This window comes from Solanum pennellii, chromosome 3 (assembly GCF_001406875.1).
Source record: "Solanum pennellii chromosome 3, SPENNV200".
Taxonomy (NCBI): Eukaryota; Viridiplantae; Streptophyta; class Magnoliopsida; order Solanales; family Solanaceae; genus Solanum; species Solanum pennellii.
This window is the reverse complement of record NC_028639.1, coordinates 62761216-62778031: the sequence shown is the minus strand read 5'-3', so window position 1 is coordinate 62778031 and position 16816 is coordinate 62761216. Positions and strand designations below refer to the sequence as shown.

General features: G+C 32.0%; 2 protein-coding genes, 1 long non-coding RNA gene and 1 other non-coding gene across 6 annotated transcripts in view; 3 read left to right on the top strand and 1 right to left on the bottom strand.

Annotated features, from left to right (window-relative positions):
* The window catches only part of LOC107014811 (protein GUCD1), a 15566-nt gene extending 10527 nt beyond the window's left edge, over nucleotides 1–5039 (bottom strand). For all 3 annotated transcript variants that reach the window (XM_015214906.2, XM_015214907.2, XM_027915457.1), the window contains exons 1-5: nucleotides 4951–5039; nucleotides 4528–4701; nucleotides 4255–4379; nucleotides 2753–2864; nucleotides 1816–1890 (exon numbers count right to left, since the gene is read on the bottom strand). In XM_015214906.2, coding sequence (XP_015070392.1) covers nucleotides 1816–1890; nucleotides 2753–2864; nucleotides 4255–4379; nucleotides 4528–4680 — 465 coding nt within the window. In that variant the 5' untranslated portion in view covers nucleotides 4681–4701; nucleotides 4951–5039. The remainder of the gene's footprint in view (nucleotides 1–1815; nucleotides 1891–2752; nucleotides 2865–4254; nucleotides 4380–4527; nucleotides 4702–4950) is intronic.
* A 76-nt stretch (nucleotides 5040–5115) lies between these two features.
* Nucleotides 5116–5187, top strand: TRNAD-GUC. Its single transcript has one exon. It is a non-coding gene; the product is annotated as a tRNA-Asp (tRNA).
* Nucleotides 5188–6143: 956 nt separating this feature from the next.
* LOC114076580 lies at nucleotides 6144–8255 on the top strand. Its single transcript, XR_003577598.1, has 2 exons — nucleotides 6144–6299; nucleotides 7238–8255. It is a non-coding gene; the product is annotated as an uncharacterized LOC114076580 (long non-coding RNA).
* Nucleotides 8256–13364: 5109 nt separating this feature from the next.
* Nucleotides 13365–14048, top strand: LOC107013764. The gene is made up of 2 exons (XM_015213642.2): nucleotides 13365–13727; nucleotides 13830–14048. The coding sequence occupies exons 1-2, from the start codon at nucleotides 13367–13369 to the stop codon at nucleotides 13844–13846; spliced, it is 378 nt and encodes a 125-aa protein (XP_015069128.2). The 5' UTR covers nucleotides 13365–13366; the 3' UTR covers nucleotides 13847–14048.
* Nucleotides 14049–16816: the final 2768 nt, after the last annotated feature.

Sequence of the window (16816 nt, the reverse complement as noted above, 5' to 3'; positions counted from 1 at the left end):
TATATATATATATATATATATATATATATATATTGATGTAAACTTTTGTTTTTTAATATGCAGATAGAGTATGAGCGGCACGTGCTAGACATAGGCAATTCAGTCCAGCTCACGCCTGAAGAGACCTCTTAAATTTGGAATAAAAAAGTGTTAGGTGGGACACAAAAGAAAATAATCTATGGGATGGGCTCTCGGAATGATGTACGATGACTCCAATCAAGTTTAGAAGGTATTGAATCAACAAGCCAAGGCACTTGACAGTGTTCAAATAGTTGTTATGTCGGAGCAAATGGTAGAATTTACACATGCATTGGCAGCGTTTAAGGCAAAAAGAGTTGTTGAACAAAAAAGCATGAACCAAACCATTGAGCAAATCAAAGAACAAGCACTCAACCTTGCTCGTCTGCCTATTGCGTCTTGTACTTCTAGAGGTTCCTCTCCTACGGATTACACCGACGACAATGATGAAGATGAATACATAGAATCCACCCCTTCGCTAGCATCCCTTTAATTAGTAAACATTTTAGAATTTTGTACTAATTTTGAAAAAATTTATAAGTCTTTAAAATATGATTTTAGTGTTTATGAATACTTAATTAAGTTTGTTACTATATATTTTGTGTATAATGTTTATCGTTTGATATATTATGAATGGGCTTAATTGAATTTTATTAGAAGGTGGACAGCAAAAGATGTTAGTTTCTGATGTCAAAAATGTTGCAGAAAAGCGATGGACAGGATCCTTATGTCCGTCGCTTTTATGCATTTTTTAAAATATAAAAAAAAAGAAAATCAAAGCAGTCCCTCGCTTTGTTCTTCATTGTTCTTCAATATGAAGAAGAGAGCGACGTACTTAAAAAAAAATCAAAACTGGACACAAATTATGTAAGTACTCCCCTCCGTCCCAAATTATGTGATGTAGTTTCAACTGGACACAGTTTTTAAGAAATATGGGATGACTTTGCAATGATTCAAAACTATTCTTAAAATAAATAAATTTCTACATTAAAAAAAAGTACACCTTTTGGACTTCCAACCAAATAAGTGGGACCAAAAATGAGTAAACCGTTGATAGTGTCATTAAATATTTGTCAAATAATGAAATGTGTCATTCTTTTTGGGACCGACTAAAGAGAAAAGTGTGTCCCATAAATTAGGATAGAGGGAAATATCATGATAGTGGGGCTAGAGAGAGTAAGCTGATAAGTTAGCATTCAAGCTCTCAAATTAATATTTGTAGCTTTCATTTGAAACAAAAGACACGCTTCATCTAATACAATAATAAGCGAGACCAAAACCACAAAGTGAACACATTTATTCACTCATGTAATTATGCTTTCAAAAAATCAAATCCCGGTATCTGTTATGACAGGGCTAGTTTCTAAGTCTCTAAGACTAGAAAATGACACTAGCTATCCCATCAGGAAAAATTATACTTTCTTAAGGCCACAATTCATGTTTACCAATAAAGAGCAAATCATGTAGCACTTTACGTCTAGTAATGTTCATCTTTGGTTTATAACAACAAATGGTTTAAAAAAAAGATAATTACATTTTCCTCTCATCTCAACTTAGTATTAACTTTGCAAGCCAACATTGTTAAATGCCAACTAGTCTTGTAAGTATTCTTTTATTAGCAAAGAGTAATATCATTGATTTCCACCATTATGAACTAGTTCTTTACGTATTACAAACAGGAAGCTCAAACTCTTGATTCTTAACACTTGTAGTAAATCCAAAACTAATTGAGATGAAATTGGTTTTATCTTAGCAACCCTGCAAAATATCGACTATTGACTGGAAATAAATTGCTACCTCTATACTTATACCAGCATCACGTGCTTTTTGAAATAGCATATCCACTCGGACAAGATCATTGGGCAGTTGCTCCTGCAAATATTCAACGTTGTGAGCTTTACAGAGGCAGAAAAAAAGAAAACCGAATTTCACAGAGGAAGCCACCACCACAAGCAGGCTTCATATCTTTCCCGAAATCAGCCTCAATAGCTTCATATATATCATGCTTTTAGTTACTAAAACTCCTGCTTTTGTACCAAATCAACACAATTTAAAACATACATATGCAAAGAGCGAAAAGAAAAAGAGAAGCCAAAATAGAACATTGTTTTACATAGTAAATGTGACATGGACGACCTGATTTACTTGATATACAATAGAGAAGTTAGAGTGGGATGAGATTGAAGTGCAACTTTATGACACAAACTTCGAAAATTAATAAATGAAATCATGGAAAGAGCCATCTCTATCAGGTTATGATAGTTCTTTCATTACATGGATCTTAATTCTACACTCGTCAGAGAGTAAACATCAACATATCGTCTATAACTTACGTTATTCCACACATTGATATTTTATATGAGTGTAAGCAATCGAGGACGTTAGAAGCACATAACATGCAATTTGACATTTTTGCCATACAGAGAACTGACAATCTAGAGGATATAGGAAAATATCTGGATGTTAATTGAAAAAAAAAAAACAATCGGCATAATACATAAACAGACACTCAAATTTATTCAGCGTTGGTTTTCTACGCCAAGTTTGAGTGTTTGTTTATGTATTATGCCAAAAACAATATGGTGTTAAGTTGCTGACATGTCTGGAGTGGATCAACCTAATTCGCATTTTGCTAGGTCACTGGCATCATTTCAAACTGAATGTCAATGGGAGAATGAGCAATTTACAGTGTGAAATCTCTTATCCACAAATCTTTTATGAGAAAGGACAATACCTTGTAAAATGTCTCCACAGAAAAACTTGGATTTGCACCTAATGTTACTGTGAAGTAGGAAAAACTGACAGAAAATTTCTTCAATAAATACGCCAGATCAACTGTCCAAATACTGCAAAAAATGAAAGCAACAGTTATCATATTTGAAAATCATCTCATCTTGGCCATATAAGAGGTAGATGATAGTTTCCTTTGATCCCATTCAAACCAGCCGGGAATTCAAGTGAAAACTGTGATGTACCAATGACAAAATAATAGAGGTAGTGAATAATCAGAGAATAGAAGAATTATACCAGAACCTTGATTTCCAATAAATTTCTTAGTCAACTAATAATACTTGGACATAGCAAAATTTGCAGCAAGGAAACAAGTGACCAGAAAATTTTGAGGCTACGATATTATATTAATACACTTGAATGAATAAATACCACGAAGTAGTTCTTATTTAAGAAACATAAGGGATATTTAACTAAAAATTATCAGTCAGTTCAATCTCTAGAAAGAAAAGTTCACCTGCTGCAATTTGGTGGTGTGTCTCGACAGAAAGAAACGCATGTTATTGAAGATGGAAAGAGTACAATCATTAATGTCAATAAACAAATACATTTGTTTGCTTAGCTTTTGGTGCAACATGGCAGATGTACATGCTTCAGGCAAATCATGGAACAACAACAATAACAACATGCCCAGTGAAATCCCATGAGTGAGGTCTAGGGAAGGTAGAAGTACACATACCTTACCACTACCTCGTGGAGGTAGAGAGTTGTTTCCAAAAGATCCTCGAAAATCATGTATGACAAGTAAATATTGGAGATAACATGACACAATATACAGGGATTAGAAGAATTTCTTTCCCTGGATGATATGATTAAACAGGCCGACGCTTTAATTCTAAATTCGTAGGTACATGGTAAATCATGTTTTTTTGCCTCAGAAAATACAATAAAACGTACTATGTTCATTTAATAGAAATATCAGCAATGAAATTCTGCATACATCTAGTTCACTTATTTCTAATTTATCATCACTCTCTCATGTTGGCACCTAAACAGAAGTGCGAAAGTATTGGCTGACTACACGAGTATTTAATAATGCGGAGATCCAAAACTTTCAGAGGAACATCCAAGAAAAATGTTGCATAGAAGAATACAGCATCCATTTATACAAAACATTGAAAATAAAACAAATTCCTATTGGGAACATCCTTTTCTCGTTTTTTATACAGGAGCTATAACAGACATCCTAAGAATATTATAATTGAATACTTCAACTTTGATCAACAGTTATTGAAAAGGTGGGAACTCTCAAAGCAATAAATGACACAAGGATCAGCTTCTTACTTCTCAAGCGAACAAAAAAAGGATAAAAGTAAAAACAGATAAACAAAGAGATGGAATGAAAATAGATACTAAAGGCTATATATCACATGACAACAGAGCAAAAAGGTAGGGGCATTAGATAAAGGAATATCATCAAATACTCATAGCACTTTGAATTAGTACCTGGTAGTGCAGCAGAACTCTTCTAGCTCTTGCATGTTTCCATCCTTGATTCCAAGAAACCTCAAAACCATCAGAACACAAGCAAGACCGCAGTCCCACGAATGTAATTGGTTTATATGAGGAACCTAGAGTAACAAACAAATCGTATTTTTAACAAACTAAAACACAGGATATATTAAGAAGACTCACTAGGTTAGGTTTTACACAAAACACCCATTAGTACTGAGATTCAAATTTTCATATCAGCATAGGAAAAAAGGAACATCGACTCACATCAACAAAGTATGAGCCGGAAACTGTGCCGTGGAATCCATCTCGACCCAATGATTGTTTTAAGACCAAACTTAAATGATCCCTTTCTGATTCTTCGGTGTTATCTTCTTCTGTTCCCAAAAACTTGCTCAATAGAACAAATAATGGCCACATCTCAGATGGTTTGTAAAGTCCCTGAACAATCAAATCGAATTTCTAATTTATGAATTATCTCTTCATCAATCATCATAAATAACCAGAAATGTCCATCAAAATTGATAAAGCATAAACACCAAGATGTTCATGTGATTAATCCAATCGAAACACCAATTATGATAATAGATTAAGATTAAATTTGACAAATCTACCACACATCTAATAATTACAAGACCATATTATATTTGTAGATAATAGAATATACTACAAAAATTGACGAAAAAGTACCTTTCGATCGATGAGGCGTTGACACAGAAAGAATTGTTGTAAGAAATAAAGAGAGTCCGATCTTTCTGGCTGTCAGGGTTATGTCGTCCTCTTTTCTCTATATAAATTTTCTCACGTACGTTTAATTTAATATTTTTATATTATGGATGGATTCTCTAACAACAAGTCGTTGTAGTATAGTGGTAAGTATTCCCGCCTGTCACGCGGGTGACCCGGGTTCGATCCCCGGCAACGGCGAATATTTTGTACTTCTCTTTTTTCGTATCATCCTTTTTGAGAAATGGTATTTTTCTCCTCTTTCTTTTTCTTTTTCTTTTTTTTTTTCAATGATTAGGAAAAAAATTTCCATCTTTTCTCAATTAATAATCCATTACTTATTATCTTTTTATCTAGGAGCTATAATTTACTGGATTATGAAAAAACTGTCTTTTAAGATTTTATAAGCTTTAAGAATACCGTATTTCTTTTAAGTAAGTCGCATAGATATATTCAAAAATGAATTTGAATTAATGGATTTTTATTTATTTTTTAGAAATGAGCTTGAGGTATAAAGTTTAATCAACATATTAGAGATGAAGAAAAAGTATTTAAAGTATTAAGATTAATATGTATTGTATATAATTATGAAAATTGTGTATATAATTCAAGAAAAATTGATATATTTTTAATAAAATCAACTGTTATCGATTTTTGTAAATTTTTAAACAAACCCAAACAACTATAAGTTTATTTAATTAATATGATTTTATTTTTCATTTGAAAAATTATTTGAAGAGTTTCTATATAATCGTGAACACTCTAGATGATGATATTAATCTCCCACTTCTTCAAACATTGCAGATAAAAATGGCCCCACATTATTATTGCTCTCCGTTCACCTGCTAATTATTGTCTCTGTATATTTATTTTGCAGGGGTTCCGTGGGTTATGTTACTCATCACTTTTATATACTTACTTTACTTTATATATATATATACACTTTTCTTTTCTATTTCTACTATATAGAAGCATCAGTTAAAATGTTGTATCAACATGTCTGCTAGAAGGAATTAAAATTCAAAATGAGGGCATATTTGACTTTTGATAAAATTGTTAAACAACGTGTCAGCCAACCCTTCTTTCTCATTGTCTTCTTGCATCTTCCGTCTTTTCTCAGGCACACAATCATTAATTTTTCCCAATGTTATGTTTTTGGTTATGAAGCTCATCTCTCATCTCACATGGCTGAATTCAAAGGATTTCTACCACTTATCAATACATATTGATTCTCCGTATGAGATTCTGTTTACCCAGAATGAGGCAGTTTAACTCAAGATGAGTCAACCCAAATTGCTCCTAAGCCTATTCAGGTAACCCTTTTTGTTTATTTTGTATTTTTTTCCTTCCTTAGATTGTCGGCATAGAAATTGAAGAGTTTCTGTGTATTTATTATTGGTTCCGATCAAGGATAAAAAAAGAATGACGAGTCACTTTGTCAATTCTCTATTTCTTTTTTCCTATTTTGTTGTTTTCCACTTTAATTTGTTTTCTACAATTACTTTGTTGTTGTATTGTTTCTTTTCTCTCCTCTCTTTCTACCGTTAATATTTTCCATATTTCTTTTATGGGAAATAAATAGATGTAGGATTGAGAGAAAATGACTTCTCGTTTGGGTGTACGAATTTTGACCTTGCTTTTTTCAAGTCTCGGGCTAACAACATTCTCTAATATGGCTGGTCATCTGGTGGGTATTTTAATTGGATGCTCTCAAATGAACACTATGCATTTATCATATAATAGGTTGTAAAGTTTTGTTTCTTTGCAAGGAAATGGGTTGCAATATCTTCTGCTGCTCTTTGTAATAGTGGGGCTCCAAATATGCTTATAATTCAATTTCTCATTGAACAAGCTAAAAACAAATGATGTGTAATATACTAAGAATAATCTTTCCTCCTATTTTTTCTCAAGACATTTTTAGAGAGTTCTTTGCAACATAAACATTAACTATATTTTCTTCAATTAAGCTTTAAGAAGGGGAGGTATTATTTTAGAAGCTTGTGGGAACGTCATTGCAACAGGATGATGTCCAAGTTCTGATTCTTTTTTCTCACGATAAAGCATATGTTTCTTTAATGTGGATAACCAACTTCATGGGATGCTCATTCATGTATTATTACTGGTTTAAAAGCTGCTCAATCTCCGTTATTTTAGTGCATGGGCATACAGACACTAAGCTATATAGTACAAATGTGAAATTTGATGATAAATTCATTAGATGTTAATCCATTTATGCAATTTTTCGACGAAGGTGTGTTGCTTGATACCCTTGGGTAAGGATGAGTTCGCCCCTGCAGGTAGGTTTATGGCATTGGAGGCTTGGCCACATGAACACAACGGGATTAAAGGTAACATCTGTCGATTTGCAGTTTTGTGAAGACTGCCTGCTAAAAAAACAAAAGGAGGTCAACTTTTCTAAGGTAGGATAAGATATTACAAGTGGGAACCTGAAATTTGTTCATACAATTAAACCCTTCAAAGATAGTAAGTCAATGTCCTCTATAAAAGTAACACTAGCATAAAAGGATAACTAGCCCCAAAAGGATAAGGAGTAGAACAATTGGTGTAAAAAGAAGGAATAGAGGTCATAATACATAGCCTCCTCTTCATAAGGGATAGAGGCCATAATACATAGCCTCCTCTTAGTACGAAATTTCCTAATTTTTCACTCTTATTACATTCAATTTGAGATAAAAGGATATCATATAGTCTCATTCAAACAAAGAAAGATAGGTAATGGACTCTATTCATAAGTGAGGCAACATGCGCAAAAGGGGCTTAGGGGACATGTTGACGATTAAAGATATTTTCACAGCCTCCTTCAGTCGATGACTCTCAATTGAAACTTGAATACAGAATTATGAGTGTGGGAAAAGACTTAACACAAGTTTGAGGTACCAGACAACATTCATCATTCAAAGATCTTCTATGTTTCCTCAAGACTTCGAATTGATTGGTAACGCTCGACTCCGAATGGTTTGTATAGCCGACACATACAATTACAATGGAGGCCCATGATTTCAATGCATATTTCCAGCTCCTCCGCCCACAAATATTTGTCCTAGTATGTAATTATTCTCAAAATTGATGATACGATCGAGTGACAATGTTATAAGAATATGCAGTTCTTTGTCTATTTAAGTCCTTTTAAGTTGACAAGGAAATTTGAGTGGATAATTTATACTGGCAATACTTCATGTATGGGTAGTTTGTGTGAAAAAACAACATATTTAATCTTGATATGTAGCCATTCTCTGTGAACAAACATAGATGAGTGGTTTCACTTACAAATGATTTTTTGCAGTGTATTTGTATTCGACTGCTTTAGATTCTCTTTTTTCTATTTATTTACTTCTAAAAGAGCCTTCATTTCTAATGTGATTTGTGCTAGAAATTTTGACATCAAAGGAAAAGCAGTCCAGAACATTGCATCTGGGCGTAAAATGTTGCATCGGATAGCTCTGGTGAAGATTGTTGATCATTATTACTAGAAGAAAATTGTCCAGTCTTAAATACAAACATATGAATCAATTTATTGCTTGTATTATGAGCAGTTAGTGATCAATATAAAAGAATATTTTTTTATCAAGCGAGTAAAGATACAATATAAAATAAAATCTTGGGCCCGTGCAACTGAAATCTAGTATATATATATACTTATATAGAAGAGACAGTATCAAACATTTTAACATGGGTGCTTGTTTGCCATTAAAGTTAAAAACAAGGATAATTTGGTCATTTGATTCTAGCAAATATATATGCATTTAGATACGTGTCTTACCTTTTATTTAAGGAATAAACACGTAGTAGCTCTTCTTCTGTCATGATCTCTTTCTCTCTGTTTACCACAAAATAAAGCAATCACAGGTTGTAACTCTTCTTCTTTGATCATCTTTTTTCCAGATTTTATGAATTGTCTGTTAGATTTATTATAGCCATGTAGGGTAGATGTTAAGTGAAAAATCCTAATTTTGGGTTTTTAAACAGTGTTTTGAGAAAAGTTATTGAAAAGAAAGTAAGAGTGCAAAAATTCTGTTTCGAATCAAATACTGCAATAAAAGTTTTGAGTAGAAATCCAACATTATTTAAGGTCAAACAGAATTTGCAAATGAGGCAAGGACCGACATTAGCTATGTGTGTAAGTTATGGTGTTTCATGATCAAATTACTCTAAAACTTGCTGATTCTCTAGAACAACTATCAAATTTAATTTAACACTTAGCTTTGTAATGTTCCAAACACCAAATATCTCCGCAAGTGAAAAATAGTATGATAAATGGCCTCTTAGATGGAACCATCTAAGAAGAATAACGTAGAGATATTAATTAAAGGCGCTATTACAGAGATTTGCATATGAAGTTTTGCCTTGATTTGTTGTTGTGTGAGAGAAAAAATTAAAGCAAAGAAATGCTCATCAAGGTTAGTTCTTTGTTAAGCGGGTGGATTCAAATGATTATTTTATTTTTTTTTGTAAAATTAGACAAGACTTATTTAATGAAGTAAAATATGAAAGATATTTTGGAGATGTTATGTGATTCATTGTATCTCACGTATAAAATTTAATATTTTTTGTTTCAATTTATATGAGTTAGTCACGGAGTTTATAAAAGAAATTTTTTTGAAATTTATAGTCAAATGTGAGTCATAGATATTTATGGCTAAAAATCATTCCATTAATGATAAAATAAATATATTAAAATTAAATTATTACTAAATATAAAAATATGTCAATTTTTGGGACTTAATTAATAACGAAAGTAAATCTAAGACAAAGGGAGTATTACTTTATGGTTAGAGATCCTTTATATTGTTTAACATGGTAACCTCTTCTGACTTCAATTCAATTCTTTGTAATTAGAATCGATAACTTAACGAAATTCATTGACTTTGGAGTAGACACCACCAAATCAATTTGAGAAATCTTCCTAACTTCAATACCATCACAACTAAAAGGATATTTGTTCACTCTTTTTTCCCCTTCCTTACATATATGCATGCCGATCATTTATAATTTCAGAGAATAATCACAAAAAGATGTGAGCGTATGTTTTATTGTTGCAAATTTGAGAATAAAAGTGACTATAACTCTATTCATTTTGATTTTTAATCATTTCAAATGATTGTGATTCATTTTGATTTTACCTTTTTTATGTATTGGTCTCAATTTCATGATTAAAAATCCCAAACTTGAAGATACATCCGATTTTGTTAATTCATGTAATTCAGTTATTATTGTGAATCACATCAATCTAGCTTAAATAATTTTTCACGTTGGGCCCGTGATACGAACCGTATTTTTCTAGTCTATCCAAAAGATAAGGACAGTGATGTAAAAAGATATATTTTACATTTAATGTCATAATATTTTTTTAAAAATAGTGGGTAAATTTGGACAGCCAAAGGAAAAATAAGAAAGGAAATTATAAAGGGCAAATTTTATATATAGCAAAGAAAAAATTGACAATTGTAGGCTATAGCAAACTATTCAAAATTGCATTCCGTAGCAAATTAAAAGTTTGCTACGGGTGACTTTTTGTGTATAACAGTTAATAAATATCTTTCTTTTATACAATTCAATTTAAAAAAAAAAAATAGGCGGCAGATAAATAAGGAAAAGATCCCATAATTCACGCGAACTCAGTTTTAGTTTCATTCTCTCTTTTTCTCCTTCACTCGTAATAGCTTCATTATAGACAATTCAAAAAATTGATCAAGCTATTGAAGTAGATAAATTATACACTTATACACACAATTGTATAATGAGGCAGTAAATTAGGCAGTATAAGATATGAATATAAAGCAGATATTAAGATATTATACATTTATACAAGAACAATTGTATAAGCACAGAAACAGATACAAGAATTTATTATACATTTATACAAATAGTATTGTATAAGGCATGAATCAACAGAAACACAAAACATATACTAATATAAATTATACATTTATACAATTACAATTGTATAAGCACATAAACAGATACAAGAATTTATTATACATTCTATACAAACAGTATTATATAAGGCATGAATCAACAGAAACACAAAAACATATACTAATATAGATTATACATTTATACAATTACAATTGTATAAGACATGATTCAACACAAAAACAAAACATATAATATAAATCTAAATATATGCATGAACAATGATTATACAGATACCTTATGATGCTTGATTGACTCAGAACCAACAGCTTCATTTTTATCATTATGAACGGTATAAACATCAGCTTTATGTTTCCTTTTCTTACTTGACCCAGTAACAACATCGACAAGATTCTTCACACCTCCATCAACAAATCTACTTGGGTCATTATTGAATTTGGATCTTATCTCTTGAATGGTAGTAAATTTAGACAATGAACCTAATCTCCCCAAATTCCTGAGTTAGACCCAATGAAAATGATGGGTGTTCAACATCAATTTCAACATGCAATGGTATACCTCTTGTGAATCTTTTCGATGGAGATTGGGCATCCATTGATTGAACCAAAAATCTGAAGGAATTAACAAGTGAAGAGAAAAGGTAGTTTTAAGAAATTCAAAAAAATGAACAAAAATTGATAATGTGAGATGAATTTTAGGTAGTACCTTGAAATTTTTGAAATAGTTTGAAAAAACGCAATGACGTGTGTGATAGAAGAAGCTGGTAGTTTGAAATTACAATTATGGAGAAAATTGTGGAGAAATTGAAGGAAGAAGAAGAAATTGTATTTAAAGCACAGAAAGAGGGGAAAAAAGGATTTTGTTTTGGAGAATCTTTTTTATACAAAGAAGGGATTCTAAGCACATAAAGGAAGTGAGAGAAATATTAACTATGATAAAACTCTTTAGTTAACCCAACAAATCTGAGTCATTAAATTATTTGTATAACACATGTCAAAATATTAAAGGGGTAATGGAGGAACTGGAGAGATTATGTACCGGAGAGGATACTCTTCCCTTATTTGGTATTCTTTTTCAATCTATGTATAATTGATGTTTTTTATCGTGTATTAAAGTGTTTATTGTTAATATCAAGAATTTCTAGGTATTATCAATGCAATGATTTTAATGCATACATTAAAATGATTAAAAACTCAAATGTCCCTCAAAACCTTTTATACATTTTTTCTATCATAGTAATAGAGGGTATCTTTGTAAATTACTTTTTTATACAATACATGCTATTTTTCTTATGCATCAAATCAAACAATTCACTAAAATAAGGGAAACTTTCACATATAGCCACTTAAAAATAATTAATTACTCTCTATAACTATAGTTTAATAATTACAATTTGTAACTATATGTTATTTGGAGGAGAGAGGCGAGCTAGACTGGGAGAGAGAGGAGAGAGGCGAGAGAGGGGGAAAAGAGTGAGAGAAAGGTGAATTGTATATGTATATTGGTTAGATAATTGTATATTATACATATGTAATTGTGTATATGGCAAGAGAGATTGAGAGAGGGAGGAGAGAGGCGAGCGATACTGGGAGGGAGAGGAGAGAGGCGAGCGAGATCAAGAGAGACGAGCGAGAGAGGACAGAGAGTGGGAGAGAGGTGAATTGTATATGTATATAATTGTATAATATACATATATATTTGTATAAATGGCAAGTGAGATTGGGAGAGGGAGGAGAGAGGCGAGCGAGATTGAGAGAGGGAGGAGAGAGGCGAGCGAGAGAGGGCAGAGAGTGGGAGTGAGGCGATTGTATATGTATATAGGCTAAAAATTTGTATATTATACATATTTATTTGTATATCCTGGCGAATTATACATATACAAACATGACTAATTATACAAACTCGAAGTCAACCCATGTAATTAATGTATAATATTAGTCGCGAGTGGTAATTATAGCAAACTATAGCTATGATGAGTAATTAAATAGTATAAATTTATTTATCCGCGTAATTTTCTTTTAAAATAATTTATGTATAAATAATGCAAGCATAATTAATACACTCTATTTAATATTATTCTTATACAATCTATCAGATGTCTGCATACTAAAGATCTTAAACAACACATTGGTTCAAGGATCAAGGATGTATATTGAACTAAAATTCCATTGCAAAATTTGATGAACCTTGTTCCTATTATAACTTAATTACAATATTTTTATATGTTAATGGAGTAAGCATTTGAGTTGTATTATATTAATTGAAATTATTTCTAAGTGTCATGTTTTCCCAATGTGAACACCTCTTAATGCATCTCAAATGATGGCAATAATGTTGATAAATGAATTAATTTGCTTTTGACAAGACAGCAACATCATTATAAATATAAAAATAGAGTATGCTTTAATGGCTCATCCACTATAGTATTTTGTGGATTTCACGTGTCAACATTATCTTAACAACATGTTCAATATAAATTTAGACCATGGGAAGGGCAATAACAAAACAAAAATTATTTGCAGGAATGAACTACTTGTTGTGTGTTGTAGGATTTGTTGTGCTACTGGCCATTGCTGGAGCTGATGGAGCCGGTGAATGCGGGAGAAATTCTCCAGATATGGAAGCCATGAAATTGATTCCTTGCGCAGAAGCAGCATCGGATGCGAATGCATCCGTTTCAAGGAGTTGTTGTTTACAAATACAGAAATTGGGACAGAACCCGAAATGTCTCTGTGCTGTTATGCTCTCAAATACTGCTAAAAGCTCTGGAGCTAATCCTGAAGTTGCGATAACCATCCCCAAGCGTTGTAACCTAGCCAATCGTCCCGTTGGCTATAAGTGTGGACGTATGTTCTTAATTCTCAAAAAATTATATTATTTTTTCACATCTCCAATATATATATATATATATACTAATTAATCTTCATCTTCTCCTGTTTTAATTGCAGCTTACACACTGCCTTGAAGACTACACGATATGTTACTATGTTATGTACCTATGTGTTTGGTGGCAGTATGTAATACTGTGTTCTTCTGTTATTGTGGCTTAACTTATAATCAGACATGTCATGTATCATTTCTGATTAGCATAAATAATATTTTGTGTTTTCTCTTCTTCAATGAAGATGATTCTCTTATCCTTTAATTTTCATCAGTGATTTGCTCAACTCAACCATTCGGATTTGACTCATTCTTCTTGTTGTTTATGTGGATTAATTGTTCGAAAGATCTCATCTTGAATCGGCTCGCACGCAGGGCGTCTTTAACCCAGACACCACTAAAGTCATCGTTTGGGGCCCTATTTTTTTTAAATAAAAGAGTACTTGTAATTGTTATTTTTTAAAACAAAATTATATCTACTATGAGTGCTATGATTTCTACTAAGGAAATTTTATATGAGATGAAACAATTTGATGAAAATATTGACAACGAAATCACAAAGTCCCTTGAATTAGATTTCAACCAATTGAAGCATATGAAAATATCTTTTGTTTCTTATTTAGTGGTAAATTGAGATCACTAGATAATGAGATTTTTTTAATTTTTGGGAAAATGTATAAGTACCCCCCTAACCTATGCTCGAAATCTTATAGACACACTTATAATATACTAAGGTCCTATTACCCCTGAACTTATTTTATAAATAATTTTCTACCCCTTTTCGGCCTAAGTGACACTATCATGTGGGCTCAGCGCATGTTGACATTTTTTTTCAAGTTATTGTCACGTAGGCCGAAAGGGCTAGAAAATTATTTATAAAATAAGATCAAGGGATAATAGGTACTTTGTATAGTATAAGTGTGTATCTGAGATTTCGGACATAAGTTGGGAGGGTACTTATGCATTTTCCCAAAAAAGAATATTGTCTTGAACTTTCTTTAACACATAATATTATTTTGATATTGATGATTTAGATTTATTTTTTGAATTAAAAGTGTAAAGAAGTAATACAAGTAGAAGATAATGACCTAATAAAATACTCAATCAAACCCGATTATTTTCAAAATACACATATTGCTTATAATATAATATTAACTGTTCATGTAACCGTTGCCTCAGCTGAAAGAGGTTTTTTGAAACTAAAATTGTATTTAAGATCGACAATGTCCCAAGAGAGATTGAATGAATTAATTGTATTATCAATTGAAAAGAAATTATTAAAACGAGTTGATTATAAAACAATAACTAATGACTTCACATTTAAAAAAGGGAAAATGCACGAGGACCCCCCTAGACTATGACCGAATTCCCAGAGAGACACCTTAACTATTCTAAGGTCCTGTTAGCCCCCTAACTTTTTCTTTTAGTAATTTTGTGCACCTTTTTGGCTTACGTGACATCGAAATATCTTTCACGCGCCTCAATTACGTGGAGTCACAGAGTATGCCACGTAAGATAAAATGTGTATAAAATTACGAAAAAAAAGTTCAGGAGAGTAATAGGACCTTAGTTTAGTTAAGGCGTGTCTTTGAGATTTTGGTCATAGTCTGTCACGACCCAAAATGTATCGTGAGTGGCACCCACACTTACCCCCGCTAGGTGGGCGAACCAACAAGTCTGAACCCCAACATATGCAAATAGTTCAACTATAAATAACTAAAATAATGCGGAAGCTCCAAAAGTTATTAAGTAACCAATTTAAATAAGTTTCTAAAGTTTAATACTTATTATCCCAAAATCTGATAGTCATCACATCAAGGACATCTATTTCCAAATTACCAAGTCTAAGAGTGTTTAAGAAACCAAAATAAGCAAAAAGATGGTCCATGTCCGAAATTCAAGGACATCAAGACATGAATGAGAGAATCCAGCATGAGCTAGAATTAATAGCTCACCCTGAACTCTGATGTGCTGGAGACTGGCTAGAGCTGAGGGCGAGTCGAAGTCGATGGTACACTTGCTGCACTCCACAAAAGAACAGAGAAGAAAATACAAGTAGGGGTCAGTACAATGAACACGTACTGAGTAGGTATCATCGGCCAACTCAAAATAGAAACCAATATATATTGAATAATAATATGAAATCAACTACAATACTTAACAGGTGGCAAGAAACAAACACATGAACCATTGACAACAACACCATAATAGGTACACCATCAAGCACAACATCAAGCACCCCTATTAAGTATATTAAGTTACTTCAAGATTCCTTTCCTTTAATGTTATTGTGTCAGAACGTGACACTCCGATCCAATAATACCGTGTCGGAACGTGACACTCCGATCCAATTATCTCATTATTTTATTTCATCAAGCCTTCTTTATTCAAGGCGTCATTTTAATAGAGAGGGTTCAAGATTAGAAATTCAACAGTCTCATAATTTTAGGCCAACGACAAACCACACACTCAAAACATACAACCACACAATCAAGTACATAGGAGACTTTACGATATCACTCAATACATATCAATCGCTATTTAGAGTTTATCTATCAAATAGAAATAAACCACAACTTACCTCCACAGAAGAACCGAAGTCAAGAAAGCTAATTCTCCAATACTTTTCCTTTCATTAATGTCTTCGAACGTTTTCAATCTATCAAGTATATATGCATAATTTATAAGTTATCGAGTCTATAAACATTCATATTATTATATGTCCAGCCTAAACCCAACAAGTCACCTAATCAATAATCATTTTTTCTAACGTTCAAACCTAAGAATAAGTCTTAATTCCTCCAATTAGCATAACTTTAATGGAATTTAAATAACACAATAAACCTATATTTAATTATCTATCTTAATATATTAAAATATAATTTATAATGTGAGAACAAAATATTAACATATAAAGATGAAAGCCACTGGTCACAAAACCAGTGGCATACGAACAAACAACAATTCAAACTACATGACCTGTATATATGGAATATGCAGAAACTTACAATATTAATTTAGTGCCATTAGCCAATTTTCACTAACCATTGTCAAA